Source organism: Trichechus manatus, unplaced genomic scaffold, assembly GCF_000243295.1.
Source record: "Trichechus manatus latirostris isolate Lorelei unplaced genomic scaffold, TriManLat1.0 scaffold00046, whole genome shotgun sequence".
Taxonomy (NCBI): domain Eukaryota; kingdom Metazoa; phylum Chordata; class Mammalia; order Sirenia; family Trichechidae; genus Trichechus; species Trichechus manatus.
The window spans coordinates 14231698-14249554 of record NW_004443982.1 but is presented as its reverse complement, the minus strand read 5'-3'; the positions used below and the strand labels follow the sequence as shown (position 1 = coordinate 14249554).

General features: G+C 34.3%; 1 protein-coding gene across 1 annotated transcript in view; it reads right to left on the bottom strand.

Moving 5' to 3' along the window:
- The window catches only part of MED14 (mediator complex subunit 14), an 83128-nt gene that overhangs the window by 37048 nt on the left and 28223 nt on the right, over positions 1 to 17857 (bottom strand). Inside the window, exons 6-13 of the mRNA XM_004376929.2 lie at positions 17197 to 17325; positions 16776 to 16883; positions 16117 to 16249; positions 14564 to 14714; positions 13946 to 14057; positions 9216 to 9341; positions 7601 to 7679; positions 2795 to 2954 (exon numbers count right to left, since the gene is read on the bottom strand). Of these exons, the coding sequence (XP_004376986.1) occupies positions 2795 to 2954; positions 7601 to 7679; positions 9216 to 9341; positions 13946 to 14057; positions 14564 to 14714; positions 16117 to 16249; positions 16776 to 16883; positions 17197 to 17325 (998 nt within the window). The remainder of the gene's footprint in view (positions 1 to 2794; positions 2955 to 7600; positions 7680 to 9215; positions 9342 to 13945; positions 14058 to 14563; positions 14715 to 16116; positions 16250 to 16775; positions 16884 to 17196; positions 17326 to 17857) is intronic.

Here is a 17857-nt window from a genome sequence, read left to right as displayed (position 1 = left end):
AACTCAATCCCTCAGGGAGTTTGGATGTGTCTATGAAGCTTCTATGACTTTGCCTTGGTCAAGTTGTGCTGACTTCACCAGCATTGTGTACCATCTTACTCTTCACCAATGTTACCACTTATCTACTGTCTAGTGTTTTTCCCTCCCCACTCCTCCACTCCCTCCTACTGAAGTTATTTTTGCAGGTCACCTTTCAGCCAAATAATACACTGGCTTATAAAATAAACAGTATCACCAGTGAGTAATGTGCTCCCTTAAACAAGTAACTATATGAGATCAAACAGTTAACATTTACCCAAAGCAAAGATGAAAAGGCAAGGAGGGGAAGGGGAAGCTAGATCAACGGAAACAGAACAAACAATGGAAATAAAGAGAATGCTGACACATTGTAAAAATTGTAACCAATGGCATGGAACGATTTGCATAAAAATTGTTAAATGGAAACCTAATTTGCTTGTAAACTTTCACCTAAAACACAATAAAATATTATTTAAAAAAAGTAAAATGGACACTTTACCAAAGAAGATATACAGATGGCAAATAAGCACATAAAAACATTATTAGTCATTACAGCAATGCAAATTAAGACCATAAGATACCACAATACAACTATTAGAATGGCTAAAATTTAAGTAAATAAATAGGTAAATAACCTGACAATACCAAGTGCTGACAAGAATGCAAAGCAACTAGAACTCTTATTCATTGTGGATGGGAATGCAAAATGGTACAGCCACTTTGGAAAACAGCTGGGACGCTTCTTATAAAGTTAAACATTACCATATGACCTAACAATCCCACTCCTAGTTACTAACCTAAAAGAAATGAAAACTTATGTTCATATAAAAACCTGTATGCAAATGTTTATGATAACTTAATTTACAATTTCTCCAACCTGGAAACCACCCAGATGTCCTGCAATGGGTGAATAGCTAAACAAACTGGGATACATCCATATGATGGGATACTATTCAGCAATAAAAAGAATTATTATACATGCAACAACATGAATCTTAAAGGCATTAAGTTGAGTGAAAAGAAGCCAGGTTTAAAGGCTACATACAGCATGATTCCATTTATATGACATTCTGAAAAAGGCAAAACTACAGAGACGGAAAACAGGTCAGTGGTCACCAGTCGAGGGTGGGAAAAGGATTTGATTACAGAGGGGAAGCATAAGGGAATTTGAGGGGGGATGGTGGATCTGTTCTGTGTCCTAATTGAGGTGAAGGTTACACAACTGTATGCATTCATCAAAATTCATACACTAAAATGGCTGAATTTTTACTGTATGTAAATTATCTCAATAAAGCTGACCAAAAAAAAAAAAAAAAAAAAGGAAAATGGCAGAAAGACATTTAAAGGGAGATCAACTTCTTTTTTTAAAGACACCTTTTCCTCACTAAATATGTTGATACCTTTATTGAAAATCAATTGGCCATATAAGCATGTATCTATTTCTGGACTCTATTTTGGTCCATTAATCTATAAATCTATCCTTACTTCAATACCAGAATGTCTTAACTACTGTAGCTTGATAGTAAGTCTTGAAATCTGTTAGTGTAAGTCCTCCCAATTTGATCTTCTTTTAAAGGGAGATCGACTTCTGAACGTCCATGACAGTAGTGATTTCCACGTCTATGAATGTATCATTCCTAAGTGATAAATCAAGAGGATGGGGAGTAACACACATTCAGTTTTGGTCTAAACCATGTGAAACAAATTATTGCTTTATAATAAATCACTCGCCATCGAAACGAAAGTCTGGCTTTTGTTGATACTAAATAAATTATAACGATTTTATTTGTGCAGGGCTGAATATAAGAGATCTTTGCGTGTTCACAGGTTTGGTTATTATGCACGCATTCTGCCTATCATTTCACATGTAGACCAGGCAGCTCACTGAGAACTTTATTGTATGCCAAATGTAGCTCCATAGCTGGTGTTTTAAAATTCACATCAATGATAGACATATTAATCTACACTGGTAACCAAACTTAAGATATGTCAGGCTACACAGGGTACCTTTTTAAGATAGTATCTTTAAAAAGTATAGCTCAAAATCTTAGAATATTCACTCCCATTACCTTCAACCAACAATTCTGAATTAAAATTTTCAAACATCTTAGATTCTTAGCCAAAAATATCTACTTGGTATACACGGAAATTTCTATAAGCAGAGAAATAGAATTAGAGTGAGTTCATACTTCAAATTCTCGCCAATTTTAACCAATTCAAAGATCTCAAAGAAACTAACTGGAAAACACCTAGGAAGATAAAAAAGAGTAAGAAAGGATCACACTGCACTCTAAAAAGTATATGCAATCAATAAAATGGAATCTGCTATCAATCAAGGAGGAGAAAATAAAGCTACTTCAGCCAGCCCATATTTAAAAGACTGTATTATGTGAGTTAGTATTCAACTAAAACCAAACAAGTTTATCTGACATCAAAATATCCCTAAACCTTCATGGTAGTTGCTCTCAAATGTTTTTCTTCCTATACAGAGGCGATGCCTCATTCCAATCAGACACTAGGCCCACACTATAGGAGAGATCCTAGGGTGAGAGATTGAGGCATAGCTTATATTCCCCCAACCCTGTCTGATAATTACATAATTTCTTAGAGATATGATGTTCCTCTCTCCTCCATCCCTACCCGAGTAGAAAATCACTATATTAAGAGTCAAATATTCAATAAAAGACATCTGTAAGTGAAATTAAACAATAAATCATTCAAGACACTAACAGAATTACTGAACTTGATTGCCCAAATCACCCCTTTGCATACTTACAATGTAGTATTGTGGAAGACGGGTAAGTTTAATAAACAGCTTATTCTTAGAAAGGTTGCCAATAGGATGGGTTGAGTAATTGGAAAGCTGCAATGTTTCACTGCTTATTGTAGGCAGATGTTTTATAGATTGTTTGCAACGCTGCTGTCCAAGCCAAAACCTTAATTTAAAAGAGATAATTCACATCATAAAATCAGACTTTTAGGATTAACTATGTGCTGCTCATTTTTAAATAGATTATCAAAGACTATTAAAAGACCAATTAATTAAAATTTAACTGACCTAGTAAAAGGTTCTCTGGGTGGTGCTATGGTTAAGCACTGGACTACTAGTCAAAAGGCTGGAGGTTCAAACCCACCCAGAGGTGCCTGAGAAGACAGGCCTGGTGATCTGCTTCCAAAAGGCCACAGCCTTGAAAAACCTATGGAGCAGTTCTACTCTGCATACATGGGGTCACCATGAGTTGAAACTGACCCCATGGCAACTAACGACAACAATAGTAAAAGGATACATGACCATAATGATGAATCATTTCTCCATAGTTTTGTATTGGACTGTTAGTTTTTGTTTTAATTTAGGACATTTAAACTGCAATGTGAATGATTATGATTAGTCACAAGGTAGAATTAACTAATAATAAGGCTGAGACATTGTATCAGTTTACTGGAGGGAACGGCAGATTTCCTATGGTTTAAAGACAGCACAAACTAACCTCAACATTCTTTATAAAATGCTTGAAGCATTTATAAAACAAAATAGAACAATAAGTAAGTGTAAAAGTAGCATATTTTCTGTATCAATGGAGATGTATATTTCACAAATATTAATTCTCCTGACAACTGTGCAGTTTCTAATTTTTATGGAAATGTATTACAATCTCCTTGCCATGTTTATTAGAGAATACTGGGTGGAGTTTGACATCAAGTGTTACACTCTACTGCTAACCAAGAGTGTTTGTTACACTCTACTGCTAACCAAGAGTGTTCTTGGTGGTAACATATAAAAAGCTGCCTGCCCCTATACTAAATAGTCCCCATACTTTATACTTTCTGAGGTTTTATACTGTGTATGTGTCAAGTGTCTATGGTATATCTAGCAGGTGTCAGTAAGTATTACATGACTTCTCTCCCTCCACTCAGTTAAGCCACCAGATTTCACTGATGCTTTCACTATGGTACTTGTCTTAGTTATCTAGTACTGCTATAACAGAAATACCAAAAGCAGATGGCTTTAACAAACAGAAATGTATTCTCTCACAGTCTAGGAGGCTAGAAGTCTGACTTCAGGGTGCCAGCTCCAGGGGAAGGCTTTCTCTCTCTTTGTCGGCTCTGGGGAAAGGTCTTTGTCATCAATTTTCCCCTGGTCAAGGAGCTTCTCAGCACAGGGACCCCGGGTCCAAAGGATGCGCTATTCTCCTGGCTCTTATTTTTTGGTGGTATGAGGTCCCCCATCTCTGTGCTCGCTTTTCTCTTTTGTATCTCGAAAGAGACTGACTCAAGATATAACCTAATCTTGTAGATTGAGTCCTGCCTCATTAACACAACTGCCTCTAATCCTGCCTTATTAACATCACAGAGGTAGGATTTACAATACATATGAAAATTACATCAGATGACAAAATGGTGGACAACCACATAATACTGGGAATCATGGCCTAGCCAAGTTGACACATATTTTGGGGGGACACAATTCAATCCATGACAGTACTCCTTTCATTCCCTTTATTTGACTATCCTTGAGGCTAAGAAACCATGTAATATGTAAACTAGGGATAAAGTGACTGGTTCACAAACTCTTACTGATCCACAATGAGATAACTACAGCAAATGAGAATATGAATTCAGAAACTATTCACAAAAATATAACAATACCATAACATCCAAGCTCGTGATCAGTACCCTTGTCTTGCTGAATAACAGGGTACAGACAGTCCAGGTACTTCAGCATTCAAGTGGTAAGTCACTTGTTGTGCAAGCTGTGTAGTAGTCATGTGTAGTAAAACCATGTTATAACATATGACATTTAAAGAGTAGTTTGCTAACTGTTACTCAAAAGTGTACAAAATCTGGAAACCATTTTTTTTTTTCATTGAAAGACAAATTTAACTACAACTTTATAGGATAAATTGATGGAACCGGCTACTGATGAAGGAATAAAGATGAATTCTGAAAATATACCATCACTTGCTTCATTCTGGATAAAAGTTAAAAATGAATATCCTGAACTTGCTCAAATGGCTTTAAAATCTCTATTTCCATTCACATCAACATATCATTGTGAGACTGGTACTGTACTATGTATGTTATTAAAAGAAAAACACAGAAACAGTTAAGATACACATTATATCAAATAGTGTATATGGATAGATAAGATACAGATATATAAAATCTCCCGTGATTAGCATCAATATCAATCCAACATAGATTGGATAAGTTACAACAAGCAAGAAGCGAGCTCATTTGTCACATTAAAATCTTTCAATATTGACGTACAAAGTATTCTTTTCAAAGCATACGCGGAATTGCTATTTCACTCCTTTTTGCTTCGTTTGTTATGATTTTGTAGAACAAAAAATTTATAAGTGTAAGAGTGATTTTCTATATTAATTGCCTATATACATAATTTCAATAAAAAGCATATATGGTTTTTCTAATTTTATTTTTTCCTATGTTTATTCTGATTATATTTATCAAGGTGTAATTTTATGTCCTTTGACTCCAATAATAAAAACAAATCGAAACATATATTGTACGTTTTTTCATTTTTTTCTAGAATTTGTTCTTATTGCATACTACCAAAAATTAATCAAATGAAAAGATGATCAACATCATTACTCATTAGGACAATGTAAATTAAAACCACAATTAGATCCCTCCTCACACCCACTGTGTTGTTGTGTGCTGTCGAGTTGACTTTTGACTCATACCGACCCTACGTGACATGACAGACTAGCACTGCTCTACAGGGTTTTCCAGGCTGCAATCTTTATGGGAGTAGATCACCAGGTCTTTTCTCCTGCCAAGCTGCTGGTGGGTTCAAACCACTGACTTTTGGGTTAGCAGCCAAGTGCTCAACCATTGAGCCACCAGGGCTCCTTTCACACCCACTAGGATGGCTTTAATCAAGGACAAGTGTTGGCAAGAATGCAGAGAAACAGAAACCCTTATACATTGCTGATGGGATTGTAAAATGGCACAACCGCTGTGGAAAATAAGTTTTGCGGTGTCTTAAAGTTTAACATAAATTTAGTATATGACCCAGCAGGAAAATTGAAAATGCAAATCCACACATAAACTTCCACACAAATGTTCATAACAGCACTATTCATAACAACCAAAAAGTGAAAAAACAACCCAAATGTCCATGAGCTGGTGAATAAATAAACAAAATGTGGTACATCTATACAATGGAATTCTACTCAGCAATAAAAAGGAACAAAGAACCGATACATGCTATAATACAGATGAAACTCAAAACCATTATGCTGAGTCAAAGAAGACAGATGCAAAAAGACCACATATTTTATGATCCTGTTTATATGAAATGTCCAGAAAAGGCAAATCTATAGAAACAGAAAGTAGCTTAGTAGACGGCTGAAGCTGGGAATTAACTGTAAATGGGCATCTTTTTGGGGTGATGGAAATGTTCTAAATATTGTAAAACTGGATTGTGGTAACATACAAATCATTGAATTGAAGGCTTAAAACAGGTGAACTTTATGGCAAGTTATACCTCAATAAAGTTGTTTCAAAAAATTAATGTCCCATGATAGATTTAGCAATAAACCAGTCATTCACCACAGATCATTTGTGAAGCACTGCTATAAAGTGACAATCAGGGGATCTTTTTATAAATAAATTATGTGAGTTTAAGTACTGACACACATTGCCTCAGCTTTCTGGTTTCAGGTTATATTTCTGCTAGCTGGAACTACCAGATAAAGAATCTTAAGATGCAAGAAGTAAATTATTAAGCACATTAAGTATTTCAACCTTGCATGTTTAGCCAACACACACCCAAAAATGCACAATACTAAAACACTAAAAATTTTAGAAATTGTTACTCAGAATAATGACTACCCTTTTTCATACACAGATAAACAGCTGTTCAAAAAAAGGCTCATATAACATTATCTAATGGCATTAAAAATCATGCCCTCTTAATGAAAAAATTACTTGGTTATACTGAATTCCTCAAATAGATGATCACAAAAGCAATAAATCTCACTGAAGTCTTTTTTTTTTTGGTGGGGGGGGTCTTTTAGTCTCTCCCACTTCTTCATTTGCCAGTTTTGGTTTTGATTTCTGTAATTCATTTTTATTCCTTGTAATTTTATTGATTATTATTAATTAATCGTATTTAACAGTTTAAGGCATTCAAAGGATTTTCAGACAAACTGAATGACAGTATTAGAGCAGAAACCACTGTTCTGAAAGTGTCATCTGGTAGATTCATACCATGAAGATTACTCAGATAAGAACAAATAAGACTACTGCATAGAGCATTTGATACAGTAAAATTCATTGTGTAAGTGATTTATAAAGTGCTTCTACATGAGAAAATGTGGCAAGGAAAGACAGTTGCGTGACATAGTCTTCATAACTATATTTGCTCTAGAGGAGAATCTGATACCAGGAACTGCCATCTTGGACCAATTCCAAGAGAATGTACATTCCAAGGTATCAAAGGCATTCAAATTTCATGTTATGAATCTTAAGGACAGTGACTGATCAGAATAATAACGGAGAATATATCATGTCAAAATACATGTCCATTTTTAGTCTTGCGCTAAATAAATAAGCTTACTTAAGTTGCTGAATCCAAGGAATGATCTGTTTCATATCATCATTCACAGACTTCTCCATGTCATCTAGAGTAGCCTGGTCTACGGAACAAAGCACTTCATTAATTAATTGTTTACACGAGACATAAAATCTTTATCTAGGTATTTCAAGACCAAAAAATGACTTTTTTTTAAGGCAGGAAAGTGTTATTTTTGAATCAGAAAAAAGCTAAACTAAATGCATCACTAGATATAAATCAACCTGATTTGTTTTCCCCCTTTAATGTTTAGCAAGATTATCATAGTTAACGGAACTAATAACCAATGTACACTGGCAGGAAGAACAAGTGACAGATAAATGAATTAATTCTCTGCCTATATTTTAATTCCCAAAACTCTTAGTCTAATTAATATTTTTAAATTATCATAAGCATTTAAAAACTCATAGCATTACTGGACTCAGAACCTTAAAATATATAAAACTATAGAACTCCATAAAATGTTGATTTAGTAAACACATATGGTCTCTGGCATAAGCAAGAGCTGTAAGATGAAGATCAGTCTACTAGCTAAATATGCCACTTAGAGGTTTTAATGACACTAGAAAATGTTAATAATAGAATGTTGAGCAAAAAAACAAGATATAAAATGATTTCAATAGGAAAAAAAGTACAAAAAAATTAGAAGAGCAAACATCTAAAATAATAATTACCAATAGGTGACTATTTTCTGCTTCTCTCATTTTTACATGTTTTGGTTTTTTATTTATGAATATATACTATGTTGATAATCAAGAAAACAGTTAAAAAAAAGTTGTAAAGAACAAACAATTTGCCTTGCGGTCTGGAAACACAGTTAAAAGACAATTCATAAATCTGTCATTTTTTTAGTCATTTAGCTATCATAAATGCGGATTCCGTGAGCAGCTTACAGAAAAATCAATCTTTACAGTCATATAGCCAGAACACCTTTTATTTTAATCACTCTGCCTAGCTTAATATTAATTTCAAATGGCAAATATGCTAATATATTGAAGAACACTATTCCATTAGCAATACAAAAACACTAGGTTCCTAGTGTGTCACCATTTCAGAATTTAGTAGCATAACAAGTCAAACATTAAACTTTAATTTCTACTGTGTTTAAGCCAACAGATCTGTTAGAGATTTTCTGTCTCTATTGTAGAAATCATTCATTAGCCAAAAAAAATTCCCTTCTTCCAGGACTCTGTACCAAGTTATCTTAGATGTTTATATTGTCATAAATATGTTCTTCAGCCATGAATGACATCAGACCTCCTTGTATAATTTCAATGTCACCCAACTACACATGGTAAAATAGAAACTGAGCTACTGGATAGAGATCTACAAAACACTAGCCATCAACATTATTATTTTAACATAAAAGAAATAACATGAATACATTTCATATTGGGAAGTTTAATTTCTGGTACATGAAAATCCAACAGTATAGTTAAAACAGAGCCCCATGGAACAGACATTAGCCAGACTTATTCATTCTACACCTACTTTCCATACTGCCTACTATCATTCCTTCTAATACTTAATGGCAGAAAAACTTTATTTTGCTTGTGTTAATTTTTTCTTATACGAATGACTATATTTTTTGGTAGCTTACCAAGTCCATAAAGCATCAGCTGGAACATTCCAGAATGCAAATCTACAAAAATATGTAGACACTCCGAACTACTGCAGGGCTCCAAGATGGGAACAACAAGAGCTGGAAGTGCAGTCTCTATGGAAGCTGAACAGTTAAGAATTAAAAATTATATTTCTATCTGAATATTTTCCAAAAAAATTACTTCTCAGTGAGTAGAAATGAAGTAACTACAGAACAATCCTAAATGTTAGAGGAAAAACATGATTTTGCAAAATTTGGAATAGTACTATTATGTAAATTAGTACCTCAAAAGAAAGAATGTAATTTTCAAGTTGACTTGAAACAAATATAACCCGTCTGAACTGAATTAGTTTTACTTTCACCTGGTAGTTCATAATAAGTCAATTTTTAAGGATTTTCTTTTTGATATAGTGGAAGAAAATCAGTTGCTTGGTAAATGAAATAAATTTCATCTATGGTTTGAAGATTTTCAATGCCATTCTCTGTGAAAAAGAGGAATTTTCTGGCAATTAGGGCCCATGTGTTTTTTTTTTTTAAAAAACCTGAAAATGATTTAACATTGTTTATTAAATAGAAAAAACAAAAACAAAAAACATTTTTTTCCCAAGTCATTTGTGTACCTCATTTTCACGTCACAAATGAGATAAAGACACAGGTAATTGCTAAACACATATCCCCAAAGCTGCCAATATACTTGATCTAGAGTTTCATAGTCTTTTCACCAGGCCCAATTAACCTTTCCCTTAATCCCACAGGTTGGCATAACAAAATCCAGTAAACGAGCAGAGCATTTAAAGCACTCCAGGTGCTGGTCAGATTGAAGAGTTGTAAAAGGAATATGCTCTTCTGGTTACCAAGTTCCTCTAAAGCTATGGCACAGAAGAAAGGCAGGGAGGGAGGAGAGCGGTAATGAAGGCACAGACTTTCATCAGGTGTGACTTCTCTGCGCTACTTTGTCAAACAATACAATAACATCTTCCTGTCCACACAACAGGCCATTAGGAGGAAGAAATGACAAGTTTGTGAAGGTGCTTTATAAAACAAAGTGCTGTCAGTCACAAAAGGACAAATATTGATGATCCCACTGCATGAAATATCTAAAATTTGGCAAATGTCTAGAGACCAAAGTTTATCAGTGATTACCAGGGGTGGAAGGCAGGGGGAAAAGGGGAGTCAATGCTTAGAGAAAACTCAGTTTCTGTTAAGGGTGATGGAAAAAGTTGGAAATGGAAAGTGGTGGTGGTTGCATTACATTATGAACATAATTAATGTTACTGAATTGTACATGCAAAAAATGTTGAGATGGCGAATGTTGTTATATATATTTTTACTACAATAAAAAAAAGAGCTCAAATGTACATAGCTGCAGTGCTTTATGAATCAAACCAACTAAAACCTTATTATAATTTCCAATAATTAAAATGAAGTTACCTTTCATACTGCCTATAAAAAGAAATATTTATCAAACAAATCAACAGAGCAAAACAATGTAGGGGACATATTTAATCAGATTAAACTGCTTTCAAGCATATCTAATACATATTTGCATATAAATGTTTAACATACAGGTCCAGAAGATCTCTCACCTGAAAAAATAGAACAGAAAGGTACAAATAGGAATTTCTTTTACAAAATTTTATAATTCAGATGAGTGTGACAAATTAGCTCAAATATAATAAAAAGTGCTTACAGAGTTGGAGCCCTGGTAGTGCAGTGGTTAAGAGCTCAGCTGCTAACCCAAAGGTCGGCAGTTCAAATCCACCAGTCACTCCTTGGAAACCCTATGGGGCAGTTCCACTCTGTCCTATAGGATTGCTATGAGTCAGAATTGACTCGATGGCAATGGGTTTGATTACAGACTTGAAGCAGGGTTGCTGGATTTTAAAACATTTCTATACTACTATAATTCTTAATGGGGTAGAAAGGTATTCTTTAAAGCAAAACCATTTCTAAAGTGTAACAATGGAGTAAAATTAGTTCTGGTAATTGGGATAACACTATAATTTCAATCTAATTATCAAAATTGAATATTCTTAAGATAGGGCATTAGAGAAGAATATAGAAAACATAGTCCAAAACATAGAAAATATTTTAACGTATACCTATGAACATATTTTATGACCACCAATGTCCACATTTTTCTCCACAGAAAATAAAATACAACCATTCTGGCATATATAAGGCTCTAAGCATTTAAAGGCAACAGGTCTTAAGGTATCCAAAACTGGGGACACTTATAAATAAAATACAGAAGGGGGTGTACAGAAATTGGAATCTTCATATACTGCTGGTGGGGTTATAAAGTGGTGCAGCAGCCTTAGAAAACATTCTAGCAGTTCCTCAAAAAGTTAAACACAGAGCTCCCATGTGACCCAGCAATTCCACCTCTTGGTATCTACCCAAGAGAAATGAAAACAACCACACAAAAATTTGTACGCAAATGTTTATAGCAGCATTATTCATAATTGCCAAAAAAGTGGAAACACCCAAAGTGTCCATAAACTGATGAATGGATAAATGAAATGTATTTTAGCCATACAATGGAATTTTACTCAGCAATAAAAAGGAAAATGAAGTATTGAAACATGCTACAACATGGATAACCTCAAAAAAATCCATTAAAAACAATATGCAAAGGATCACATAACACATGATCCCATTTATATGAAATGTCCAGAACAGACAAATCTATAGAGACAGAAAGTAGCTCAGTGGTTGCCAGGGGCTGGGGGAAGAAGAGAATGGGGAGTGACTGCTAACGGGTATAAGATTTCTTTTGGGGATAATTAAAATGTTCCAAAATTAGGTTACAGTAATGGCTGCACAACTCTTTGAGTATATTAAAAACCACTGAATAGATGAATTATATGTGAATAATAAATCAATAAAGCTGATTTTTAAAAAAGAACAAAGGGGGAGGTTGTGCGCCCTTTCTAACCCCAATGAGAGTTTCAATTATACTTTCCAATCATAAATTTTAGGTCTGTATTTTACATCTTGCTTGAAGGATTAAAATGGAGGGGAGAAAACACTTCCACTGCATAATTAAATTATTAAGAGCTGATGAATCTAATGTTAAACCCTTATGGGGCTGGCGGACATGCACCAAAAAATAGACCTAACCACTACATTCACCAAATTTCTGGTATACTCCTTTATTTTTTTAAGGCCCACATTTTCATTTTTGTTATGTTAAGCTGCCTTTCCCCCTAGTGTCTTTAAAGTATAAGCTGACACCTTGGCTTGTCTTAGACCCTTTTTGTTCACCTTTATTCTTTCACTTTCCTTGAATAAACACTGTGTGTAAAAACAATTTATTTTTCTGACATTCTGCCTTTTCTTCAGCAGCGCTTTTATTACATCAAAGCTGTTTTAATCCAGGGCTACTAGTCCATCCTAAGAAGCGGCTTTCTTAAGTATAATGACTTGAGCTGGGCTCTGTGATGAAGAAAGGCAGTACCTTTGCTACTAGCATATTTATACAGCACTTCACCTACATCATCCCAATAAAGACTGTTCACTTTAGGCACAAGATAATCAAAGTCAAAAACAACTGCGGTGGGGATAGTAAGTATGCTCATTACGATATTGTGAAACTATATTCCCAGAATGAAAGTGTTTACATTCTAAATGACTGATCCCTCCCACCCAGCTTTAAATATACTTACTACATAATTCAAATTAGATAAAAAATAATAAAATATGCTGATTCAAAAAATACTTAACTCTTTTGGTTAAAAAGCAGAAAGCTAAAATGAAAAACCAGCTCACGAAACTAGTTAATAAAAGGATAAAAAATAAGTTAGTCTCCTGACTCAGTAATTCCATTTTAAATAATGTTTTAAAAAGTTTCATAATATAAATCTAATAAAAAAAGCAGAGTGGTACAAGTATATATTCAGATTTGCTTATTTTGCATAACAAAATCCTGAAAGTTACATAAGAAAACTAATAAAAGTGGTTATGGGGGGTGGAAAGAAGATTTTTCACTATGTATATATATCCGTATTTCTTACTTTGAACCATGTTAAGGTTTACCAATTCAAAAACTTAAAAAGAGACAAAAGATGAATTCTGCTTCACTCAAAGAAGCATATTTTATAAATACATTATATATATTTGCAAAGCCGCTTTAACCCTAGAGGAAAAACAAAGAGATAAGATTCACATTAAAATGTTAAAATAGCTTCTATTTCAATAAGAAAAAAAGTTTTAAGGAGAGTCAATATACAAACAAGCTAAATGATAAAAGAATAAGGGAAAAATCAGAAAGAGCTTGGTAGATTACAAGTTAGAATGCAGAAATGTCCAGCCTCTTAAACAAAACCAGTATACAGATAGTCCCCGACTTATGACGTACTCAAGTTACAAGGAACCGTACTTACAACTGTCTTTTTTGGGGGGAGGGTACATTTTATCATTTTATCATTAATAATATGTACTACATACAGTGTTGCTGATGCTATCATTCTCAGCTCTTCATCTGAAGATGTTCAATGTTATGATTTATAAAGATACTGATAATAAAAGGCAGTAATAACGAAAACCAAAAAAAAAAAAGGTATTCAACTTACATCAGAACTGACTTACTACGGAGTCATGGGAACAGACATAAGTCGGGGACTACCTGTACCAGGAAAAACGTCATATTAAGAAAAACCTTTCATAAAATAAAAGTGGATACTAATTTAAACAAAAGACAGAAATGTCAATTTAAAAAAACCTACAGTTTTCATTGGCATTGAAGCCTCTAAGAATGGCCTTCAGTTCCTGGAGCTTCTGATGAGCCCTTGCATGGACGCTGTCAATCAGGAGTTTTTCTATTGATAAGTGATCAATCTGCATCAACAAGAATAGAATCATAGGCACAATTTTAAACATTTTAACTTTAAAAGCCCAAGAGATTTATCTGACTCAAGGTATTTCCTATTAGAATCACACTGATTAAGTGCTTGCTAACCAGTAAAAGAAAGTAAACAGAAAATTAAAAATTAACTTCTATGGTACTGATAATTTGAAGCCTATAATCAGCATTCTGACGAGTATAGATCAAGATACTAATCAGTTGTCACAGTGATCAAATGCTAGACCTTAAAAAAATGGTATCTGATCTAAGTTACAAAATTTAAAAGAACATCTTAAAAATTACATGTTACAGTATCAGATGTTTAAAAAAAAAAAACAACCACGAAGTCAGAAGTATTAACAGTCACTTAAAACAAGTTTCACAGAGGATTTTAGGAACAATTAGGTATTATAAGGAATTTGTGCTAAAAGTTTAAGTATAAATGTTAAGTTATATTCATTTAATCAAATCAATATGAAAATATGCTGAGATTTTTTACCTTCATTGCTCTTTCTACCAATTTGGAATCAGAAGCTGGCAAAGGAGGATCGTGAAAAATCTGTAAAGGCTTAGAGACATCATTCTCATCAATTTTAATTGTAACTTTGTGAACAGATGCTGTCCCTGTTTTTCTCCCAAGAACCTGTTGACTTAAAGAGAAAAAGGAAATGTTAAGAACTTTTTTCAACACAGCCTGTTAACTTTTGGAATAGAATAGAGACGATCTATTGTGCATCTTGGAGTCCCTGGCTGGTGCAAACAGTTAATGCTCAGCTGCAAATCAAACAGCTGGTGGTTCAAGTTCACTCAGAGGCACTTTGGAAGAAAGGTCTGGTGATCTACTTCCAAAAAATCAGCCTCTGAAAACCCTATGGAGCACAGTTCTACTCTGACACGTCAGGTCGCCACTGAGTTGGAATCCATTCAGTGGCAACTGTTTTTTTGTTTGTTTTTATTGTGTATCTTAGCCAGAACCTAGAACATGGTAGGCCTTCAATGTATGTGGAGAGAATAAATGAATACTGGGAAGACAGCTATTCTGTAATCCAACACAAAATTTAACTAACCACTAAAAAAAAATAGCATAGAATTTAAAAATAAAACGTGCACAAAAACCAAAACTAAACAAAAAAACCTGTCTTCTAGGTGCTATCTACCCACCTTTTATTTAAAAAAAAAAGGGAACATCAAACAAAGTTCAAACTGGGTATTAAGAATTGTAAACAGCCTGATACAGTTTCCCCCAAAATCCAAAGAAAAGCATTTTGTTACACATAGCACAAGTCTAGCTCAACATACATTTATAAAGTAGAGAAGTAAAAGGGTATAACACAGGCATAAAGACTGCTCCTCAATGCAAGGAGTAGCTATTTATGGGTATACAAGAAAATGAATGTTTCTAATGATACTTAAACCAAAACCAAACCAAACCTGTTACCATTGAGTCGATTCTGACTCATAGCAACCCTACAGGACAGAGTAGAACTGCCCCATAGGGTTTCCAAGGAGCACCTGGTGAATTCAAACTGCTGATCTTCTGGTTAGCAGCTGAGCTCTTAACCACTGCACCACCAAGGCTCCATGACACTTAGGCCTGTATTAAAAATGTGACGTCTTTAAGCGTATTCATAAAACGTCACTTATTTGAACTGAAAAATAAAAGGTTTTAAAAGGTACTCTTCAAAATATAAAGCTGTGATAAGCAAACATGTTTTAAAAAATGATACTCAACAATCTAATCTAATGGTCTTCAAGTAATCTGGTTATGAGCTCAGAATAAACTAATCACTCAAACTTTTTAAGAATGGTAAGTCTTAGTACAAACAGCTAGATGTCTAGGTATTTAAAACATGCCACATTCTAAAAGAGGGCTCAATTATGGATGACCTATGTGGTCTATGTGATACCATGGGACCTTATTACACAAAATCGCATTAATAGAGATGCACAGCCATCAACATATTAAAACAGATGTCTAAGAAAAAAAAGAGAAACAAAAAGATGGAGTATTTACAGTCATAGCATGAACCCACCAGAACCAATTTTACTTACTTCCAAACTGAGAGGGAGAGGCACTTTCCAGCATGATACCTTTCCACCTGCACAAGGTCTCCCCACCGCTCTCGGATTAACATTAGAGTTTGGGAATGTAACACTTCTAATTGAAGTGATAAGCAGAATGAATCTGATGGATCTCGTTAAGCAAATCTAATATTTTACTCCAACAGTCAATCCAGTATACACAAACTTCACTGAATACAGGCTCTAGTCACAAAAACTTGGCTATGAAGGTAATTTCTGGAATCATATTTCTCTACTGACTTTTCCTAAAAAGTGTTATAATTTGTGATATAATTTTAGAAAAAGTTTTTATATTTAATTTGAACTAATACAAATAAACCATATGGTCCAGGATGCTCCTTAATTCATTACAGTTTGGAGACTACGGATAGGCCAAACAGTACTATTTTTAACTAACCATTTTTTGCTTTTACCTGCAAAGTCAATAGGAAAACTTTAAACTTGGCTTATTACAGATGTATAATTATTGTTCATACCGGCCAGTTCACCAACCTACGTCTACCCAAAGGGGAGGGGGGTTCTTAAGTAGGCTGCTACAGTTCAGAATTGAGGGCAAATGGAAACCATATGGAGGGGAGGGGAAGACACAACATCCTCACAAATAAACGCCTCAAATTTTAGAAGGATACGTAGGCAGTTGTACATGTCCTGAAGAGGTTTCTCATCAGCAAAGAGCCTAGACTGCACCAGCTGATGGATAAAGTTGATTTGCATACTATGAACCAAAGCTCGCCCATCTTCCATTGGCAGGGGAAAAGAAGGTGGTTAATCAGAAAGATGTACAGATCATGTCATAGCACCAACAAAGGAAAAGCATACTTAACAATGAATTTAAAATAAATACATAACTTAAGTGATCTATGGACACTAGAAAACATTATACTTTGAGAAACACAAACTTCTACAGCCAACAGGTAGTTACGATAGTCATAAAATTTGTTTCAAATTAGAGGATTAATAAATTGCGAAGCACATTTATTATTCTGCAGGAATGTTTCAATAATACAAAAATAACAAAACATTTAAATCAAGACAGCATTTATGATTTACCTCCTGTTTCCTTATCCTCAACCAGAATTTCTAGCTTGAGAAGACGCCATGGAACATCAGGGTCATCTCCCATCACAGTCAAGGTGGCTTCAAATTCTCCTTCAACTCGAAACTTCACTCGGCCATTTGCTTTTAGAAAAAGAAGAAGAAAAAGAACTGTACTTTGCTAGGAAAGCAGAAGCTTGCTGCTAACCTAGAATTTTCAGTTCTGCCTGTAAGAAGTTTTAAATAGACTGAAGGTTCTTTCATAAGTGTCCAAACAATTCAATGGTTCCTGCATAAGGAGTGGCGGGCTTCCAGGTAGCTCATCAAAAAACCAAAGGCAACTCTTGTAACATCAACAAACACTATTTTCTTGGGGCTCAACTCTGGGACCTCTTCTCTCCTCCAACTCTAGGTGATGTCACCCACTCAACAGCTTCAAATACTAGTATTGTATTTCTAGGTACTAAAGAGAAATAATATGGCTGACAATTCACAGATTCAAACACCACCAAAATGGCAGTCAAAACTTCATAATGATATTTCTTCGACTAAAACTCAAAAAGCTGTTTAAAAAAATAGAATTCTAACAACTTTTTTTTTTTAATTTAATTTTTTCATTTTTATTTTATTGTACTTCAGGTGAAGGCTTACAGAACAAATAGTTTCTCATGAAACA